This window comes from Phascolarctos cinereus, unplaced genomic scaffold (assembly GCF_003287225.1).
Source record: "Phascolarctos cinereus isolate Bilbo 61053 unplaced genomic scaffold, phaCin_HiC Scaffold_4;HRSCAF=312, whole genome shotgun sequence".
In the NCBI taxonomy this organism is placed as follows: domain Eukaryota; kingdom Metazoa; phylum Chordata; class Mammalia; order Diprotodontia; family Phascolarctidae; genus Phascolarctos; species Phascolarctos cinereus.
The window spans coordinates 515,126,998-515,143,739 of record NW_027555847.1 but is presented as its reverse complement, the minus strand read 5'-3'; the positions used below and the strand labels follow the sequence as shown (position 1 = coordinate 515,143,739).

At 36.4% G+C, this 16,742-nt stretch overlaps 1 protein-coding gene across 1 annotated transcript in view; it reads right to left on the bottom strand.

The window, feature by feature from the left end:
* The window catches only part of ANKRD12 (ankyrin repeat domain 12), a 196,272-nt gene that overhangs the window by 67,600 nt on the left and 111,930 nt on the right, over positions 1-16,742 (bottom strand). Inside the window, 2 exon segments of the mRNA XM_020985535.2 lie at positions 1,598-1,740; positions 7,661-7,864. Coding sequence (XP_020841194.1) covers positions 1,598-1,740; positions 7,661-7,864 — 347 coding nt within the window.

The window sequence follows — 16,742 nt, the reverse complement described above, 5'->3', positions numbered from 1 at the left end:
GACAGAGCTGTGAATTAGCCCAGTAATTCTGAAAAGCAATTTGGAACTATTCCTAGAAAGTTACCTAATTTTGTACAATCTTTAACCCAGCTCTGCTACTACTAGGCCTACCCCAAAGAAATCAAAGAAAGAGGAAAAGGATCTGTGTGTACAAAAATATTTAGAGCAAGTCTTTTCATGTTAGCCCAAACTGGAAACTAAGGCAGTGTCCTACTGGACAGTGGTTAAACAAATTGTGGCATAAGGATGTAACAGAATAGTATTATGTTATAAGAAATGATGAAATAGACAATTTCAGAGAAAACTGGGAAGACCTTTATGAACTGATGAAAAGCAGAGCTATGCATTGATAACAACATGATAGAGAAAAGTAACTTTGAAAGATGTTAGACCTCTATTAATACAATGATAAATCAGGAGTCCAAGAATGAAGATAAAACACAAAAACACATCACTTGCCCCCGACAGAGAGGTGACAAATCTGAAATGCAGAATGAGACATACATTTTCAGACATGACTGATGGGGGAATCTGTTTTGCTGTGCTTATTTAGGTATGGATTGAGGGATTTGTTTTTTAGTTTAGCTTAGCTTTTATTTTTTAAATTTGCTCAATGGGAGATAGAGTGGAAGGGAAACGAAGAAGGGATAGTATCAAAAAAAATCTTGTTTCTTAAAAAATAAAAATAATAAACTATTAAAAACCCCAAAAGCATTATAAAAGGTGGGTAGGAGGGAAAGGACCTAATGGCACAAAAATATTCATAACTGCTCTCCTTATAATAGAACACAGCCCATCACCACTCCCCACCCTGCAACAAAACCTGAAAACAACCTCTATGTCCAACAGCTGGAGAAAAGCTGAATAAGTTATTATGTAGTAATGCAATGGAATAATATGGTGCCCTAGAAATAGAAAGTATATATTGGTTCTGGAGACAGAAGGCCTGAGTTCCAATATACAGACTGTTTTGAACACTGCACTGTTTAACATTTATTATGAAATATTATACTGCCATCTATCTTTAAAATCATAGTGAAAATTTACCATACTCAACATGTATACATACAATGAAGAGTAACTTATAATACCATATCCATTATTTTGCTATTAAATATACATGAAATACTAAAAAAAAAATTCCTCTCTAAATTTTAGGCACAAGTATTTTGAGAGTTCTCTATATCAATTTTCAAAGAAGAAAATCTCTCTAGAAAATGGGCAATGATTCTTTTACTAACAAAGATTTCTCTTTTATGTAGAAATCTCCTCATTTGCTAGAGTTTTAGGATTTGGGCATTAAATTCTTTGGATGCCTAGAATTTATGGTACTTATGATACTTACGAAAATCCAATCACCAGTACAAATGCGTCTTAATTATTTTATGATTATCACTAGGATTCTGAAAACATTAAAACAAAAATACTGAAAAACTTTAAATTGTCAGATTGAATAATTACTTTATAAAGAGGATATGCCAATTCAAAGAAGTTTGTAAAGAAGAATTAAGCAACCAATATAGGAGTTACAAGAATTATTTTCTGGGCTAAATATGACTGTTGGAATTTTGGGTTAACTATTGTCTGTTATACTTACATCTCTGTGCCCACTACTAGCTGAATCATGGAGTGGTGTATCATCATCTAATCCTTGTGTGTTAACATCTGCTCCAGCTGCTATGAGGATCTTAGCAATATCATAGTATCCAACATTACAAGCTTCATGTAGTGGAGTCCAACCTAAAGTTTGAATATTAAATTAACATTAAACCATTATGTATGAAAATAATACAAAATATACTAACACAAGCATATAGTAACATATAGTGCTTTAAAATTTGCAAAACATTTTGCTTATATTATTATAACCCTGTGAGGCAGGTACTCTTACTATCTCCATTTTACAGATGAGGAAACTGAGGCTGAGGTTAAAAGATTTACTTATAGCTATTAAGTATTTGAGATAAGATTTAAATTCAGGCCTTCTTGACTTGAAATTCTGTACCTTGCTGCCTGCACACACATATATATTACACATATATGTATATGTATATATGTATACATGTTTGTATATACAGTATATACGTATATGTGTGTATATAGACATACACACACCTCATACTGCATACATCTACTTTTTTCTGTGTTTTCTTAAATCAGCATAACCAAGAAAAATGTAGAATAATATAGGAAAAGCTAACTGAAAACACTATCACATGTAAACACTATTTCACGTAAAACTTTACTTTAGAAAGATTCATTTATGTAGGTAAATGATCATAGTCTGTAGTAATTTCCTAGGCTAAAAATATAGTTTTTAAAAACTAGGAAATGCCAATTAATCAAAAATTTCTAAATAAAAACCTTGACCATTTTAAACTTAGTATAAGGGAAAAAAAACAGTTTAAAGTAAATAAGCTGAGAGGACACTTGTAAGAACAATGAAATGAAGCAGAAAGGTAGGTTAAAACCTCTTTCATTTAAATTTTATAATATATTTAGCTTGGCTGTCTTTGGAACATAAACTTCTTTTAAGTAAGACAAACTCTGCTTGGAAGAAATGACAATGAACCAAATTAATTTTTTACATCGAGAGACACTGTTGCATAGTGGATTAAGAGGCAGCCCTGAAGCCAGGAGAATCTGGTTTCAAATCCACTGGACACTGATCAACAAGTGACCACGGACAGACATTGAATCACTCATCAGTGAGCCTTAGGCCTTTCTTTAAGCCTAGCCAATCTCTATCACTTCACTGAATTTCCTCACTGGGAGTCCTTTATACCAATGAAATCACAGGTCCTGTCAAAAAAAATTATTAATTTAGACTTAGGCTGGGCTGATATTTATCTTGTTCTATGTGAAGGCTTTGCTAAGAAGTTACTAAGTATAAATGAAATGTCAGTAGGATTATCAAACCTACTTAAACTCCTACCTTCCCCTAACTCAAGTAATTTAAAATGCAAAGAATACTGCTACATGTAAGTTTTATCCTACATTAAAAAAGGTCTATCTGGACCTCTGTTCAAAAACTTTTTGTCTATCATTAGCCTAACAAAAATGCCTTTCTTTGAAAATGGAGTTGATTCTTTCCTAAACAGAATAGACTGAGATTTTACAACTCTTTTAAAATTGCTCTGTTTGTATTAGAAACTAAAATACACACCACTAATTCATGTGAACAATGCCAAATAAAATACATATTTTTTTAACTTCAAGGTATTTACATTTTATGGTAGGGGCAGGAGCTTATATATTTTACATAGAGAAGTGAAAAATACACACAGACACACAGACACATACACACACATTATCCCTCTGGTAGGTGAGAAGGGTTTCGGAATAGCAAGGATATTAACCACTTCAGAGATCAAAGCAGGCCTCTTACAGAAAGGGCACTTGGATTGAGCCTTGAAGGAAGCTAGGAATTCTAATAGAGGTGAAGAGACAGGGAATTCTAGGTACAGGGATAAGTCTGTGCAAAAGGCATGTCAGTTAATCAGTAAATATTTATTAAGTGTCTACTATGTGCCATGTTCTGGGGATACAAAGAATGAATAGTCCCTGTTCTTAAGAAATTCACAGTCTAACGAGGAAGAAGATGATATGATATATGTTGGGAACAGTAAGTAGTCCAGTTTGATTGGAAAGTAAAGTTAGTGAAGATATGCAATAAATGGGGCTAGAGCCATATTTTGAAGAATTTTAAATACAAAGCAATAGAGGAATTTGCATTTTATCCTAGAGGTCCAGACTATGTATACACAGGTATGTGCAAATGTAACAGTGTATATATGTATATGCGTGTGTATGTATGTGTGTGTGCGTGTATGTATATGTATGGGTATGTGTATATATACATATACACACACACACACATATGCATGAATTCTTCCCAGTAAAATGTAAGCTTCTTGAGAGCAGGAACTGTTTCATTTTTGTCTTTCATCTCCAGTGCCTAACGCAGTACTTGTCACACAGGAGCTTAATAATTACTTATTACTGATATTACTAATTACTGTCCTATATGGGGTCTCGACCCACAGTTTAAGAAGTGCTGAAGGGGTGGCAAGTAGAAAAAGTTTAAGAAGCCCTGGATAGACTATGGAATGCATATGTATGTACAGTGTGTTTATTTGAGGTTTACTGTAGGAACATGAGAGTGCACATATAAGTGCATAATTGCATCCTAGGTGGAGAGGTGATCCTCTTCTCCCTCCTAACATAGAGCAATAGGCAAAATCTAAGGCAAGGGAGAAGACACACTAGGATCAATTTTTCTCAATGCCCATCTTGGCCAAACTCTTATCCTTTCTTGTCCTTCCTACCCCCTCCACACTTGCTTTTCATCCTAGCTAGCATGGCAACTAACCCTGTGAACTGTTCTGCCCAATGCCTGGGGTTCCAAATCCTCAGAAGGTATGTACCTGTTTGACAGCACAAATTTTGGAGCCTGGAAAGAGACGTTGGGAGTATTACTGAGAACAGGAACACCATGATATAATGGAAAGGTATCAGGTTAGGAGTTAGGAGACCTAAGTTCCAGTCTTGGTTCTGCCCCTTAACTAGCTGTCTGATGCAAAGCAAAATCACTAAACTGGTCCTTTTAAACCTCAGTTTTTCACCTGTAAGACGAAGGGACTGAACTATGTGCTCTCTAAAGACTCTTCCAGGTATGAAATCACCTGTGTCTGTGATTCTGTTTTAAGCTCTGGGGAAGACAATGGTTGAAGGAGGTGGCAAGTGAGGAATAAGGCAAGACATCAGAGCCAGGGAATTCTGCAGAAAGAAAGACAGTTTCATCTTCCCAAGTATGACAGACCAGAGGCTAGAGTAAGGAGAAACTACATATTCCTATGTAGTCTAGGACTCCACAGTCTCTTCCTTTTCCTTGAGGATTTCTTAAAAGTCATGGCTCTATTCTGGACAGCTTTGGAATTAAATGATCTGGGAGGTAAGAAGTGGCTGGAAAGGGATGGGAGGATAGAAGTGCATAATACTGAAAATCAGCAATTTTACATTCTAACTCTACTTTTGCCACAAATTGGCTGAGGGTAAGTTACCTGCCTCCTCTGCTTATCAGTTTCCATAACTTTAAAATCAAGGGGTTGGGCTAAATTCTGGGTATCCAATATTTAGCAATTAGGTCCAATACAGTCTCCCTGACCTTGAGATATAACCTTGAGGATTTTAGGAAAACTTTTTTCATACCTGAATTAAATAAAACACACGAACTGGGTTTAACCACATCCCTCTTACCATTAATGCATACTTGACTACCATAATATATACGTTAGTAATTATTAGTAATTATAAATGTAAAAAATGCCCCCCCCCCAAATCCACAAATATAGGATTTCTGACTACTCATGTGCTAACCAGTGAAAATATCTGGGTGCTCCTACCCCACTTGTCTTCTAGGGTGCTGTACATCTTGAAGGTTCTATGTTTCTATATTTTTTGTTTTGATACTTTTTCATTCTATAACGATATTTTAAAAAATTAGTTTTTATTTTGAACTTAACACCCAAAAAATGAGCATTTCTATATCCCAAGAAAAATGTAAAAAGGATTGCATATGAAACTGTGAATCTGTCTATTCCACATAGCTTGCTTTAAAAAAAATGTAATCACTTGAATATCCTTCTTTCAAAGATGTCCTTCTCTATGCTTCCTTCTGCTCTCTTCCATGCATTAAACATTTTTTTCAATGCCCAGCTTTTGCCTGGGAGGCATCTCTGTTAGCTCCTCTGTCCCTCTCCAAAACTCCCTCTATTAAAAACAACAACAAATCTTTAACAAACAAACATAATCAAGCAAAAAAAAACCCAACCCAACAACTACAAAGTGGTCATGTCTAAAAATATACGCATCTTTATGTATTGTCTCTGTGAAGGGGTAACATATTCATTTATCACAGGTTCTTTGGAGTTGTAATTGTTGCTTTGATCAGAGTTCTTATGTATTTCACAGTCATTCTGCTTTAAAACATTGTGGATGTTATCTAAATTATTCTGATTCTACAGCAGTTCATACAAGTCTTCCCAGTTTTTTCTAAATCATCTTTCATCATTTCTTACATTGCAATTATACTTCACTACCTTCATATACCATAACTTGTTCAGCCACTGTCCAACTGATGAACACTCCCTTAGTTTCAAGTTCTTTACTTTCTAGGATTCTTTAGGCACTTATGTTTTCACTTCAAAGTTTCTTTCCAGTTCTGGTCTTTAATCAGGAATGCTTAACAGTCTTCAAATCTATTAAAGATTGATTTTTTTTCTTACAGTATTATACTCATCTTTGCATGGTAATTTATTATTGATAGTAAGACTATACATTTGCCTGTTGGAATACCAAGTTCCAAGATCTCCTGTTTTTTACGGCTACAGCTACCAGGTCTTATTTGTTCCTGACTGTGGTTCCTTAGTACTTAAACTCTTTCTCTGAAGTGGCTTAAAACTTTTCCCTTTGGGGTTTCTAGAGATAATAGGCAGATGTTTTTCTATGCTGACTCTGTTTCAGGTTCTAATAGATCCAGGCAATTTTTAATTTTTTTCTTGAAATAAATCATTTCTTCTTATTTTCCAGGCCAGCTGTGTCTGATAGCATGTACCTTACATTTTCTTTCAGCTTTTTTTAGTTATTGATTTTTTTTGGGTTTATTCAGTTTTTTCTTAGGGAATCCATTAGTTTGATAAGATTTACCATTCTCCTGCCAATTCTTTACCCCATAATTTTTTACTTCATTTTTTTATCTCTCGCCTTATTTCTTCCAGGTATTCACGTAGTCCTTGGAGAAAATCCATTTTTTCTCTTTGAATATGTCTCTGCTTGCAAGTTATGGAAAAATACTTTCTTGCATTTTCGGTTGCATTTTTGGGAATCCCTAGATTTGTAATTCTTTATAAGGATTGTTGTCTTCTATTTACTTATCTTTGCACCCTCAGTTCCTGAATTGGGGCTTTGTGTCAGAGCCAAGTTCTACTTCTTTCTGTGCTTTTGGGTGAGCAGTTGCTACTGGGCTTCTTTGTTTCTAAGGGCCACACTGTAGGATTTCTGACCATCCTTCGGCTTTCTTGTGAGAGTTCTATGCTCTTGCTGCCTCTGAACATAGATTCTTATAGGTACAGATATCTGTTTGTGCAAAGATTTTTTTTTTTGTGGCAAGATATCTTTGCCTATAGTAGTACTGGCTTTTTTTTTTTAAGGGTCCCTTTCTGTGAGTTTCTGGCTGCCTTTTTTTGGCGTTCAGGGGGAAAACAGGTGAAATCACATACTATAGTTTCTTTTTTTGCAAGGCAATTGGGGTTAAGTGACTTACCCAGGGTCACACAGCTAATGTCCAGTGTCTGAGGCTGGATTTGAACTCTTGACTCCAGGGTCAGTATCCACTATGTTATCTATTACAGTTTCACACTGGATGTCTTGATCCCTATTTGTTTTACTGATATGTTTAGGTTTTTGCTGAAATAAATGTATGGAATCTAGACTACCTGCCTATCTCTGTGCAGACAGCCACATTATCCAGAAGTCTTTGTAATATATTTTTTTAATTAAAAATTAAGGACGCAAATAACTATTGGCATATATGGCAGTACAGATAAAAATTAAGAGTATATTCAGGTACAGCTATATTAATTTTGAATTGCCAACTTACCTGCAAAATCTTTCACATTCACATTTGCTCCTAAACTTATTAACTCCTTGACTTGCTTCACATCTCCTCGAATAGCTGCCATGTGCAAAGGTGTCTCCCCACGTTCATTTCTTTTATTAACTTTGTCCTTTTGTCGAGATGAGGAACTGGGAGTCTTCTTCTGTGCTGCTGGTGTGGTCTGTGAAGGATGATTTGGGGTGGAATCTGCAAGTAAAAAGAAAGTCAAAACTTTTCAAAACTAGGACTTCATAAGACTTGTTTTGCTTTGGGACATTATATGAATTCAACAAACATTACTGAAACCCTGACAGGAATGAATGATACGCACACAATTTTGTTGTTTTATCATGAACAGTGACTACTGATTCTTCACATAACACTCCATACTTAACTTCTTTGAAAGTTGGTTTAACTATACCCTAAAAGATTTTCCCTTAGAGCTATCAAATTTCATGTGAGCTGATTTAAAGAAATACTACGAAATAACTGAAGTACAAAACTTAACAATATTACATCAAAGCAATAAGTATAATAAGAGGAGCCAAGAAAGCTATTAACTTCTTCTGGGCTTGTACCTTCAACAAGTATGTTAAGATTCTCCTTTATGAAACCTATTACCCCAGTTGATGTTGCTGTGTGCCAGCCATAAGGAGTTTACAATATGCTACCATGATGGCATAAAACGAATTATTGAGGATTTGTATAACCATAAAAGGACTGGTCATGAAAAGAGAATGAAAGACAATGACAAATGGACAAACCAAATGACATATTCATAACCATGAGGCAATATACAAACAGAAAGGAAGACCTCCATCAAGTTGTACATATCTTTTGTGACAGATTCATGAGAAAAAGGCATATGAACTGCACTGGAAGAGAAAACACAAAGGAGGTACACTCTGTGTCACAACATGATGAGACATTGGAGTAGAAATTTAGTACAGCTAAGGACTTCAACAAGTTTAAAATATAGCTTAGAACTCTTTAGAAGACTAATCAAAATATCTATGAAGAGAACTGTTTACTATGGACCTCTTTAAAGCAAATTCCTTTGTGTATTTTAATTTAATTTAATTGTGTAATTTAATTTAATTTAAAAAATGCTGTCAAGAAATAAAACTGAACAATATTCTTGCTATTCATAAATCTGCCAACCTACACATATATCATATAATACTTATCATGCCAAATGCAAATAAACTGAAGTAACTTTAGGCAAAATAGAAATAAAATTCAAATTAAATAGAACTCAATCTGCAAGTTCATCTGTGGACTAACAGGAAATCAGATATTTTTAAAGCTTTATACTGAAATGCTTGAATAGATCCATGATCTTATGAATATAGGTATTCCCACCAACAGTAAAGACTGCAACCCATCCATGCTTGTCAGCCCTTTATTCTTTGCCCAGGTTCTCCCACAGGTCAAGCTTAGAGATTCCTTTCCAACCTATCAGCTATTAAAATTCCTTCAGGGGATATTTGATGTTAACAGAATACCAATGAAATGTGGAGACTGTCAATCAGCTATCTCTTACTCATCATGTTATTGTTCTATCTTTTTTATATTCAAATATTTACTTGCTGGAACCCTTTATGTTGCTTCTCCTTAATTTTTATGGTATAATCTTTGATATAAGGTCACATAACCATTCTGAATTTATTGTAGAATAAGGCATAAGATGTTGGTGTAAGCCTAATTTCTGCCAGACTGCTTTCCAGATTTCCCAGCAGTTATGGATATAGAGGAAGTTCTTTTCTAAGTAATTTATGTTTTTAGATTTTGTCTAGTCTATGTTATTGATCTTCTCTTCTATTTTTTAAATACTGCTGCATAATATAGTGTGAGGTCTGAAGGTGCTATTCCCCTTTCTCCCTACCTCTAATTTCCCCAATGGTCTACATCTTTTATTTCACCAAATGAATTTCGTTATTATTACATGTCATGTTCTGTTAAGTATCCCTTTTATAGTTTGATATAGTATTAAAACTTTAACTTTGGTAGTATTGCCATTTTTATATTGGCATGTTTAGCTATGAGCACTAATTATTCCTCCATTTTAATTTGTGATTTAAGCAGCACTTTAAAATTGAATCTATGTAAGTATTTTGTGTATTTTTGGTAAATTGATCTCTCAATATTTTAGGCCTTTTGTAGTAATTTTGAGTCAGATTTTCCTATTATTGCTAATTGGATTTTTAAATTATTATAACATAGAAATGTTATTGATTTTTGAGGGTTTATTTTATAGCCTGCCACTTTGCTGAAGCTATTGTCTCAATTTGTACCTTTGCTGATTTCCTAGGATTTTCTAAGTAAACCATCATCTCCATCATAACTGTAATATACTACTACCTGTTCATACTCTTAAGCCTTTTCATTGAATTATTTGTGATCTCAGTTTCAGTTCTGTGGAAACTATAGTATATTTCATGATTCACTGTCTTACGACACTAGAAAAATATTAGTATTAAAAACATGTTACCATAGCAATTTCCAAAGGCTAAACCTAGCCCACTCTCCTCCTGTTCAACTGTGAGACTAGCTCATCTGCATTGCTTTGCCTATACATACCCACGTGTAACAATACATACGTACACTGATGGACAAATTCTATAGGTTATTCATTCCATTGCACGTTACAGCCTAACAAAAAAAAGCATTCTTCATCCATTTAGTTTTTCTTGTGCGGATGTTAGGCCAAACTTTTTTTTGAGTGATTATGGATATTATCCAAAAGGTTCTGCATTATTCTGGGGGTTGATGAAACTGACACAATGTTATCCACAAACACAACTGGAGTGTATTACTATTTATAGGAAATCCTCTTCAACTTGGATGGTGCTCTGGTCCTCCTCCATAACAGGGGCAAACAGCAAGAATGTTTCCATTTTGTGACTCATTTGATATTAAGGATCAGATGTCTGAAGAAGGTAATGTCTGTTGTTCAATTACTTTGACATAAATGGGATGAATTTGTTGGAAGAAGCATTTTAGGTAGTAGTTCTGTGCTACTGTATCAAAAGCTTTCTTATAGCAAGCGAAAAAATTAGCACAGTGCTATTTTGTAATCTGTATGATTTTCAGCCAATTCTGTGATGTAAAAATTTTGTTGTTCAGTCACTTTCAGTCATGTCCAACTCTTCATGACCCCATCAGGGATTTTCCTGGCAGAGACAGTGGAGTGGTCTGCCATTTTCTTTTCCAATTCATTTTACAGATGAGGAAACTGAGGCAAACCAGGTTAAGTGATTTGTCCAGGGTCACCCAGCTAGTAAGTCTCTGAGGCTATATTTGATCTTAGGGAGATGGGTCTTCCTAACTCCAGGCCCAGCACTTGTGAAAATCCACCTTTTTGCTTCTAATGTTCTCATCAAAGATGCCCCCCAATATCTGTGTAGATTAATTTCAAACATTTTATACAGCTAGTAAAGCAGATGTCTAGGCCAGTAGTTCTCTTAGCTGCCTTTTTTTGTGTGTGGAAAAGTTTACCATTTAACTCTTAAATCTGACCCACGAATGAATATACAAAAGGAATATGTAAATTCCTAACAACATAGAATAGGAGGTTAGTAAACTATGGTTAGTGGGCCAAATCTAGCCCATCACCTGTTTCTATAAGCCATTTAGCAAGCTAATAAAATTAGATTTTATTGTATTTAAAAATGTAAAAATCATTTTTAGGTCACAGCCTGTGGTAAGGCTGGATTTGACCCTCAAGCCCTAGTCTGCTGATCCTTGATACGGAACACATATATCCATAAACTTTCACTTGAAAATATGTATGTTCTTGTAACTATATATTCTTTTTATAATTTGCATTTTTAAAATGTAAGAATTACAGAATCTCAGCCTTGAGAAGGAACTCAGAGGACATCTAATTCCATACCTAAAAAAGAATCCCCTCTACGACATATCTAATAATGTTAGGGATAATCTCTGTCTACTTCTGGAGAAAAAGTCCAGACTGAGCTTCTGTCCTCTTGGGTCCTACTGCTTTCTTAGGGTACTGAATGTTGTGTTATTCTAGGAACTAGTGATAGCTGAGGTTACAGACCTGCAAGTTTTCAGTGCTCCCAAAGTGGTCTGATTCGGGGCAAAGTCTGACCACTGTCCTCCTAATTTAAACTCTGCAATTCCCTGACTGTAGTTTGAGTCTGAGAAACACATCTACACAATCATCCCTGACTGGAATTCCAGTAGACTGCTGCTGCTAGACTCAGCCACTATCAGCCAGTTTGAAAACTCTGCTGCTTTAGAGTAACAGACCCTCAGGCTCCCTTTGGTCTGGATTTCATGTCCTAGTTATTTCACCATAAGCTTCTTGCTGGGCTAAGGGCTAGATCTGAGATCTTTCTCCACTTTTATAGTCAAAGCTAAATAGCTGTTGCTTGTTTATGCATTTCTTCATTTAGTACCCAGTCTAGGGCCTATGACTGCTGCTTCAACCTGCACTACCACATCTAGGTTCAGGTCCCCTCCTCAGTCTGCACAGTCTGGGTGATCTGGAACTGGGTAGTAAGTGCTAGAGCTATTCCTGCCTTCTGCATAAGACCAAGCCCGTCTGGGAGTCTGGGACCTCTTCTTACCCTGATACAAAACTTCGGCCCTCTTTCAGTCTCTGTACTGGAATACTCTGCATGGTTATTACTGGCTAGACCCTGTCCCTAGTGCCTGCAGACCTCTCTATCTCCTTTTGCTAAACTGCACTAGAAAAATGACTCACTGCGATTCTTATGGAAGAGCTCAAGTTTTATTTTTTTCTGCTACTCTGACATCTTGGCTCTTTCCACCCTCATTTCTTTCAATTCATCCTCATATGACAAAGATTTCTAGGACCTTTTAATTTCGGTTGTTTTCCAGCTTATCAATGTTTGTGATAACCAGAACTTGAAAAAAAAAAAAAGATCCGCAGTCTGACTGGGACAAAGTAGAGTAGGATTATCTCTCTACTCCTAGGCATTACACTTTTCTAAATGCAAAGACTATTAACTTTCTTGGTCGCCATATCACACTGAAGATTCATATTGAGCTTGGTGAGATTTTTTTCAGAGAAACTCTAGAAACCCTGCTGTTTTCTTATACTTGTAGGAAGCTAGGTGGCACAATGTGTAGAGCACTGGGCCTGAAGTCAGGAAGATCTGAGTTCAGATTCAGCTTCAGACACTTAGGCTATGTGAACAGGTCAATTTAACCTCTGCCTCAGTTTCACTTCATTTTTTGAACCACATCTAAGATGTTACTTTTATTCCTATTAAATTTATTTTAATGATTTACCAATTTCATGGGCCACTTTGTTATCTCGTCTTATAATGCTCATGATAAAAATAAGCAAAAGGACCATAACTGCCTCAAGTCAACCTATCTTTCAAGTGTCACTAGATATAATCTCCATTCCACACTCTAACACAGACAAACCAGTTTTATCTCTGATCCTCATACAAGATATTCCATCTCTCATCTCCATCCTTTTTCACTGGCAATCTCCTTTGCCTGAAATGTATATTTTTCTTACTGTTGCTTCATAGAGTCTCCTTCTTCCTTTAAGATGTAGTTCAGGAACCATCTTTTGCATAAAGCCCCACCTGTAGTGTCCTCCCCCTGAAACTACTTATATTTAAGTACTTGGTTATATATTTGTATTAATTTTATATTTATGTTGCACATGTTTTTTTATGTACTTGTTTCCTCCCCATTAGAATGTACACTCATTACAAGTACAGTTTGTTTTATTCTTTGTCCTTGTATTCCCAGTGCCTAGCACAGTTCCTGGCAATTAGTAGGTGCTTGATAAATACTTGTTGATTTACTGAACTTTATTTGATGGATATAAGGTGAAACTTCAGAGTTGTTTTAAATTGAATCACTATTTATTTTTTATTTTTTAGGCAACTGGGGTTAAGTGACTTGCCCAGGGTCATACAGCTAGTATGGGTCAAGTGTTTGGTCTAATGCCAGATTTGAACCCAGGTCCTCTTGACTTCAGGGCCGGTGCTCCATCCACTGTACCACCTAGCTGCCCCTTTGAATCACTATTAATATTGATCTAGAACATATTTTTCTATGGTTGTTGACAGCTCTTTTCAAAATTACCTTCTCAAATTCTTTGATTACTTATCTATTGGGGAACAGCTTTTAGTATAGAATAGTTTTTTTACAGCAGACCACACCTTTAGAATCATGCAAGTACCTGAAAATCATAGAGAATCCAAGATCCCATGGTGTTTACTAATTACCAAAAAAAGGCATTTAATAGCAGAGCAAAATATTACTTTAAAGATTCTCCTCTAATGGTTTCTTGTGCATATTGTTGTTGTACTCATTCTTGAAGAGGACTAAAATGACATCACTATGTTGGAGTCAAGGCATTGTGTGTCTGATTGTGGGTGATTAAATCAATACGAGCTTGGAAGACTTGTATGGGCACAAATAGTCCACACGAACATTTGGAGTGGAGATGCCTCTAAATTTGTGCATCTCATGTTTCTTTTGAGCTACTTCTGCTTCACTCAGTGCACAGCACCCTCTTTGATGTGGGCACTTCAGGCTAGTTAGTCCTTTCTAAGTGTCTCCCATGTCTCACAATCAATTCCAAAGTTCTTTAGAGAAACCCTGAGAATGTCCTTGTAGCATGTCTTCTGACCTCCATGTGAATGCTTGCCTCACATAGTTCTCTGTAAAAGAGCTTTTAGGCCAATGCATGTTTGGCATTCAAACAATGTGGCCAGCCAATCAGCTCTCTGTGGCAGAGTTTGAATGGCTGGCTGTTTAGCTCAAGAAACGACCTCAGTGTCTGGTAACTTATTTTGCCAGACAGAATCTTCTTAAGACAATTCAAATGGAAGTGATTAAGTTTCCTGGCATGGTACGGTCTACTGTTCAGGTTTCATAGGCATACGACAATGAGGTCAGTAGACCTTCAGTTTGGCAGTCTAATACCTCTTATCTCTCACACTTTTCCTTCAGAGCTTCCCAAACACTGAGGTAGGTACTGCAATGCATGCATCAACTTCACCATCTATGTGTATATACCTGGAAAATACACTGACAAGGTAGGTGAACTTATCCACAGCATTAAATATTTCTCCATTTGCTGCAACTGATGGTTCCACATATGGATGGTGTGGTGCTGGCTGGTGGAGAACCTGTGTTGTTCTGGTATTAACTGTTAGGCCAAAATTAGTACAAGCAGTAGAAAATCAATCCATACTTTGTTGTATCTCAGCTTTACAGGCTGTAATGAGTACACAATCATCTGAGAACAAAAAATCATGAACCAATTCTCTCTCCACTTTAATCTTGGCTTGTAGCCTTTTCAAGTTAAATAATTTACCATCAGTGTGGTAGCTGACCCAATTCAGAAGCCACTGACCATATACCTCGGGTTAAAGTCAATCCCTCTCTATACCTCGGGTTAAAGTCAATCCCTCTCTAGCCATTCCAAATGAAGAAGTCAACCTAGTCAAGATAAGGAGGAGGCAGTATTTTGAGCCATTAGGCTCCTCTCACATGGCAAAGTGCCTGGTGCTGATTCTATTCCAGCTGAGATTTAGAAGGTGGGGGGGTTCGCTGCTCATACAAAAGTTTTTTGAAATTTTCCAGGTTATATGGCAAGAGGAGGCTTTTTCCCAAGAGTTTAAGGATGCTTCCATTGCCCATCTCTATATAGGTAAAGGAAATAAATTGTCCTGTGACAATTGGTCTTTCTCTTAGTCAATGTTGGCAAGATTCTTGTCAGAATCCTTCTTAATAGCCTCATCTTTCACCTGGAAGATGGTCATCTACCTAAGAGCCAGTATGGCTACAGAAAGGGCTGAGGAATGGATGATCTGGTGTTTGCTGCTGGACAACTCTAGAAGAAATGCCAGGACAAGAACAGAAGTCTGTACACAATGTTCATCAATGTGACAAAGGCATTTAATACTGTCAGTAGTGAGGATTTGTGGAAAATTATGTCAAAATTTGGTTGCCCAGAGAAGTTCATCAGTATTCTACATCAATTTTATGATGGCATGCTTGCCTGGGTTCTGGATAACAGATGACGTTTTTGTACTTTCCCAGTCACCAATGGAGTGAAGCAAGGTTGTGTGCTTGCTCCTAGCATATTGTTTTCAGAAACGTTGTTTTGTGCATATATTAGGATGACAAAAGCAACCACAGTTAACTGTGAAAAGACTCTGAAGCAATCTACCAACAATCTTCAAATTGCTAAATCTATTGGCCTTTTCTAAGTCTTTATCCTTCTTGATCTCTTTGTAGCAATTCATGCTGTTGACCATCTCCTCCTTCTGAACACTTTTTTTTCCCTGGATTTTTATACTACTACTCACTTCTGGATATCTTCCTATCCAGATTTCCTTTGCAGCCTCATGAGCTATATCCTTCCCTTTATGCCTAGGTTTATGCCAGGCCTCTGTCCTGGGTGTTCTCTCTTCTTCTTTCTTTACACTGTCTTATCAGTTCCCAAGCATTCAATTTCATCTCCATGCAGATGACTCCTAAATCTTCACACCCAGTCGTAATCTTTCTTCTGCACTCCATTCCTACCTTGAACTGCCTGCTTGACATCTCCTCCTGGGTTACAAAGCTGGAATGTGTCAGTGGAAGAACTTGAACTAGGGTTTCCTGGGTACCAAGTCCAGGTCTTTGTCCACGATGCCATACTGCTTCTTGGACATTCACACAGTGCTTTGAAGTTTTCAATAAACTATATATACACATTATTTCACTTAAGCCTCACAATGACATTATGAATAAGGTACTATAGCTGCTATTGTCCCCAGTTACAGACAGGAAAACAGAGGCTTCAAGAGGATGATTGGTCTATGGACACATATCTAGAAAAGTGCCTAAGGCAGCACTGGAACACAGGTCTTTCTAATTCCATGCTCAGATCATTATTCCCCAAGCTATGCTGTCTCTCAGAAAATGTACTCCAGAGCTCTGTCCTGGGCATTCTCTCTTCTTCTGAAACGGAGGGGATGATCTCTGGAACACAGAATAAACTGTCTGTGGAAGAGTCTATGAAAGAATCCAGACAAAAATTACACAAGGGGACTGGCATGCATAGATTGTATAA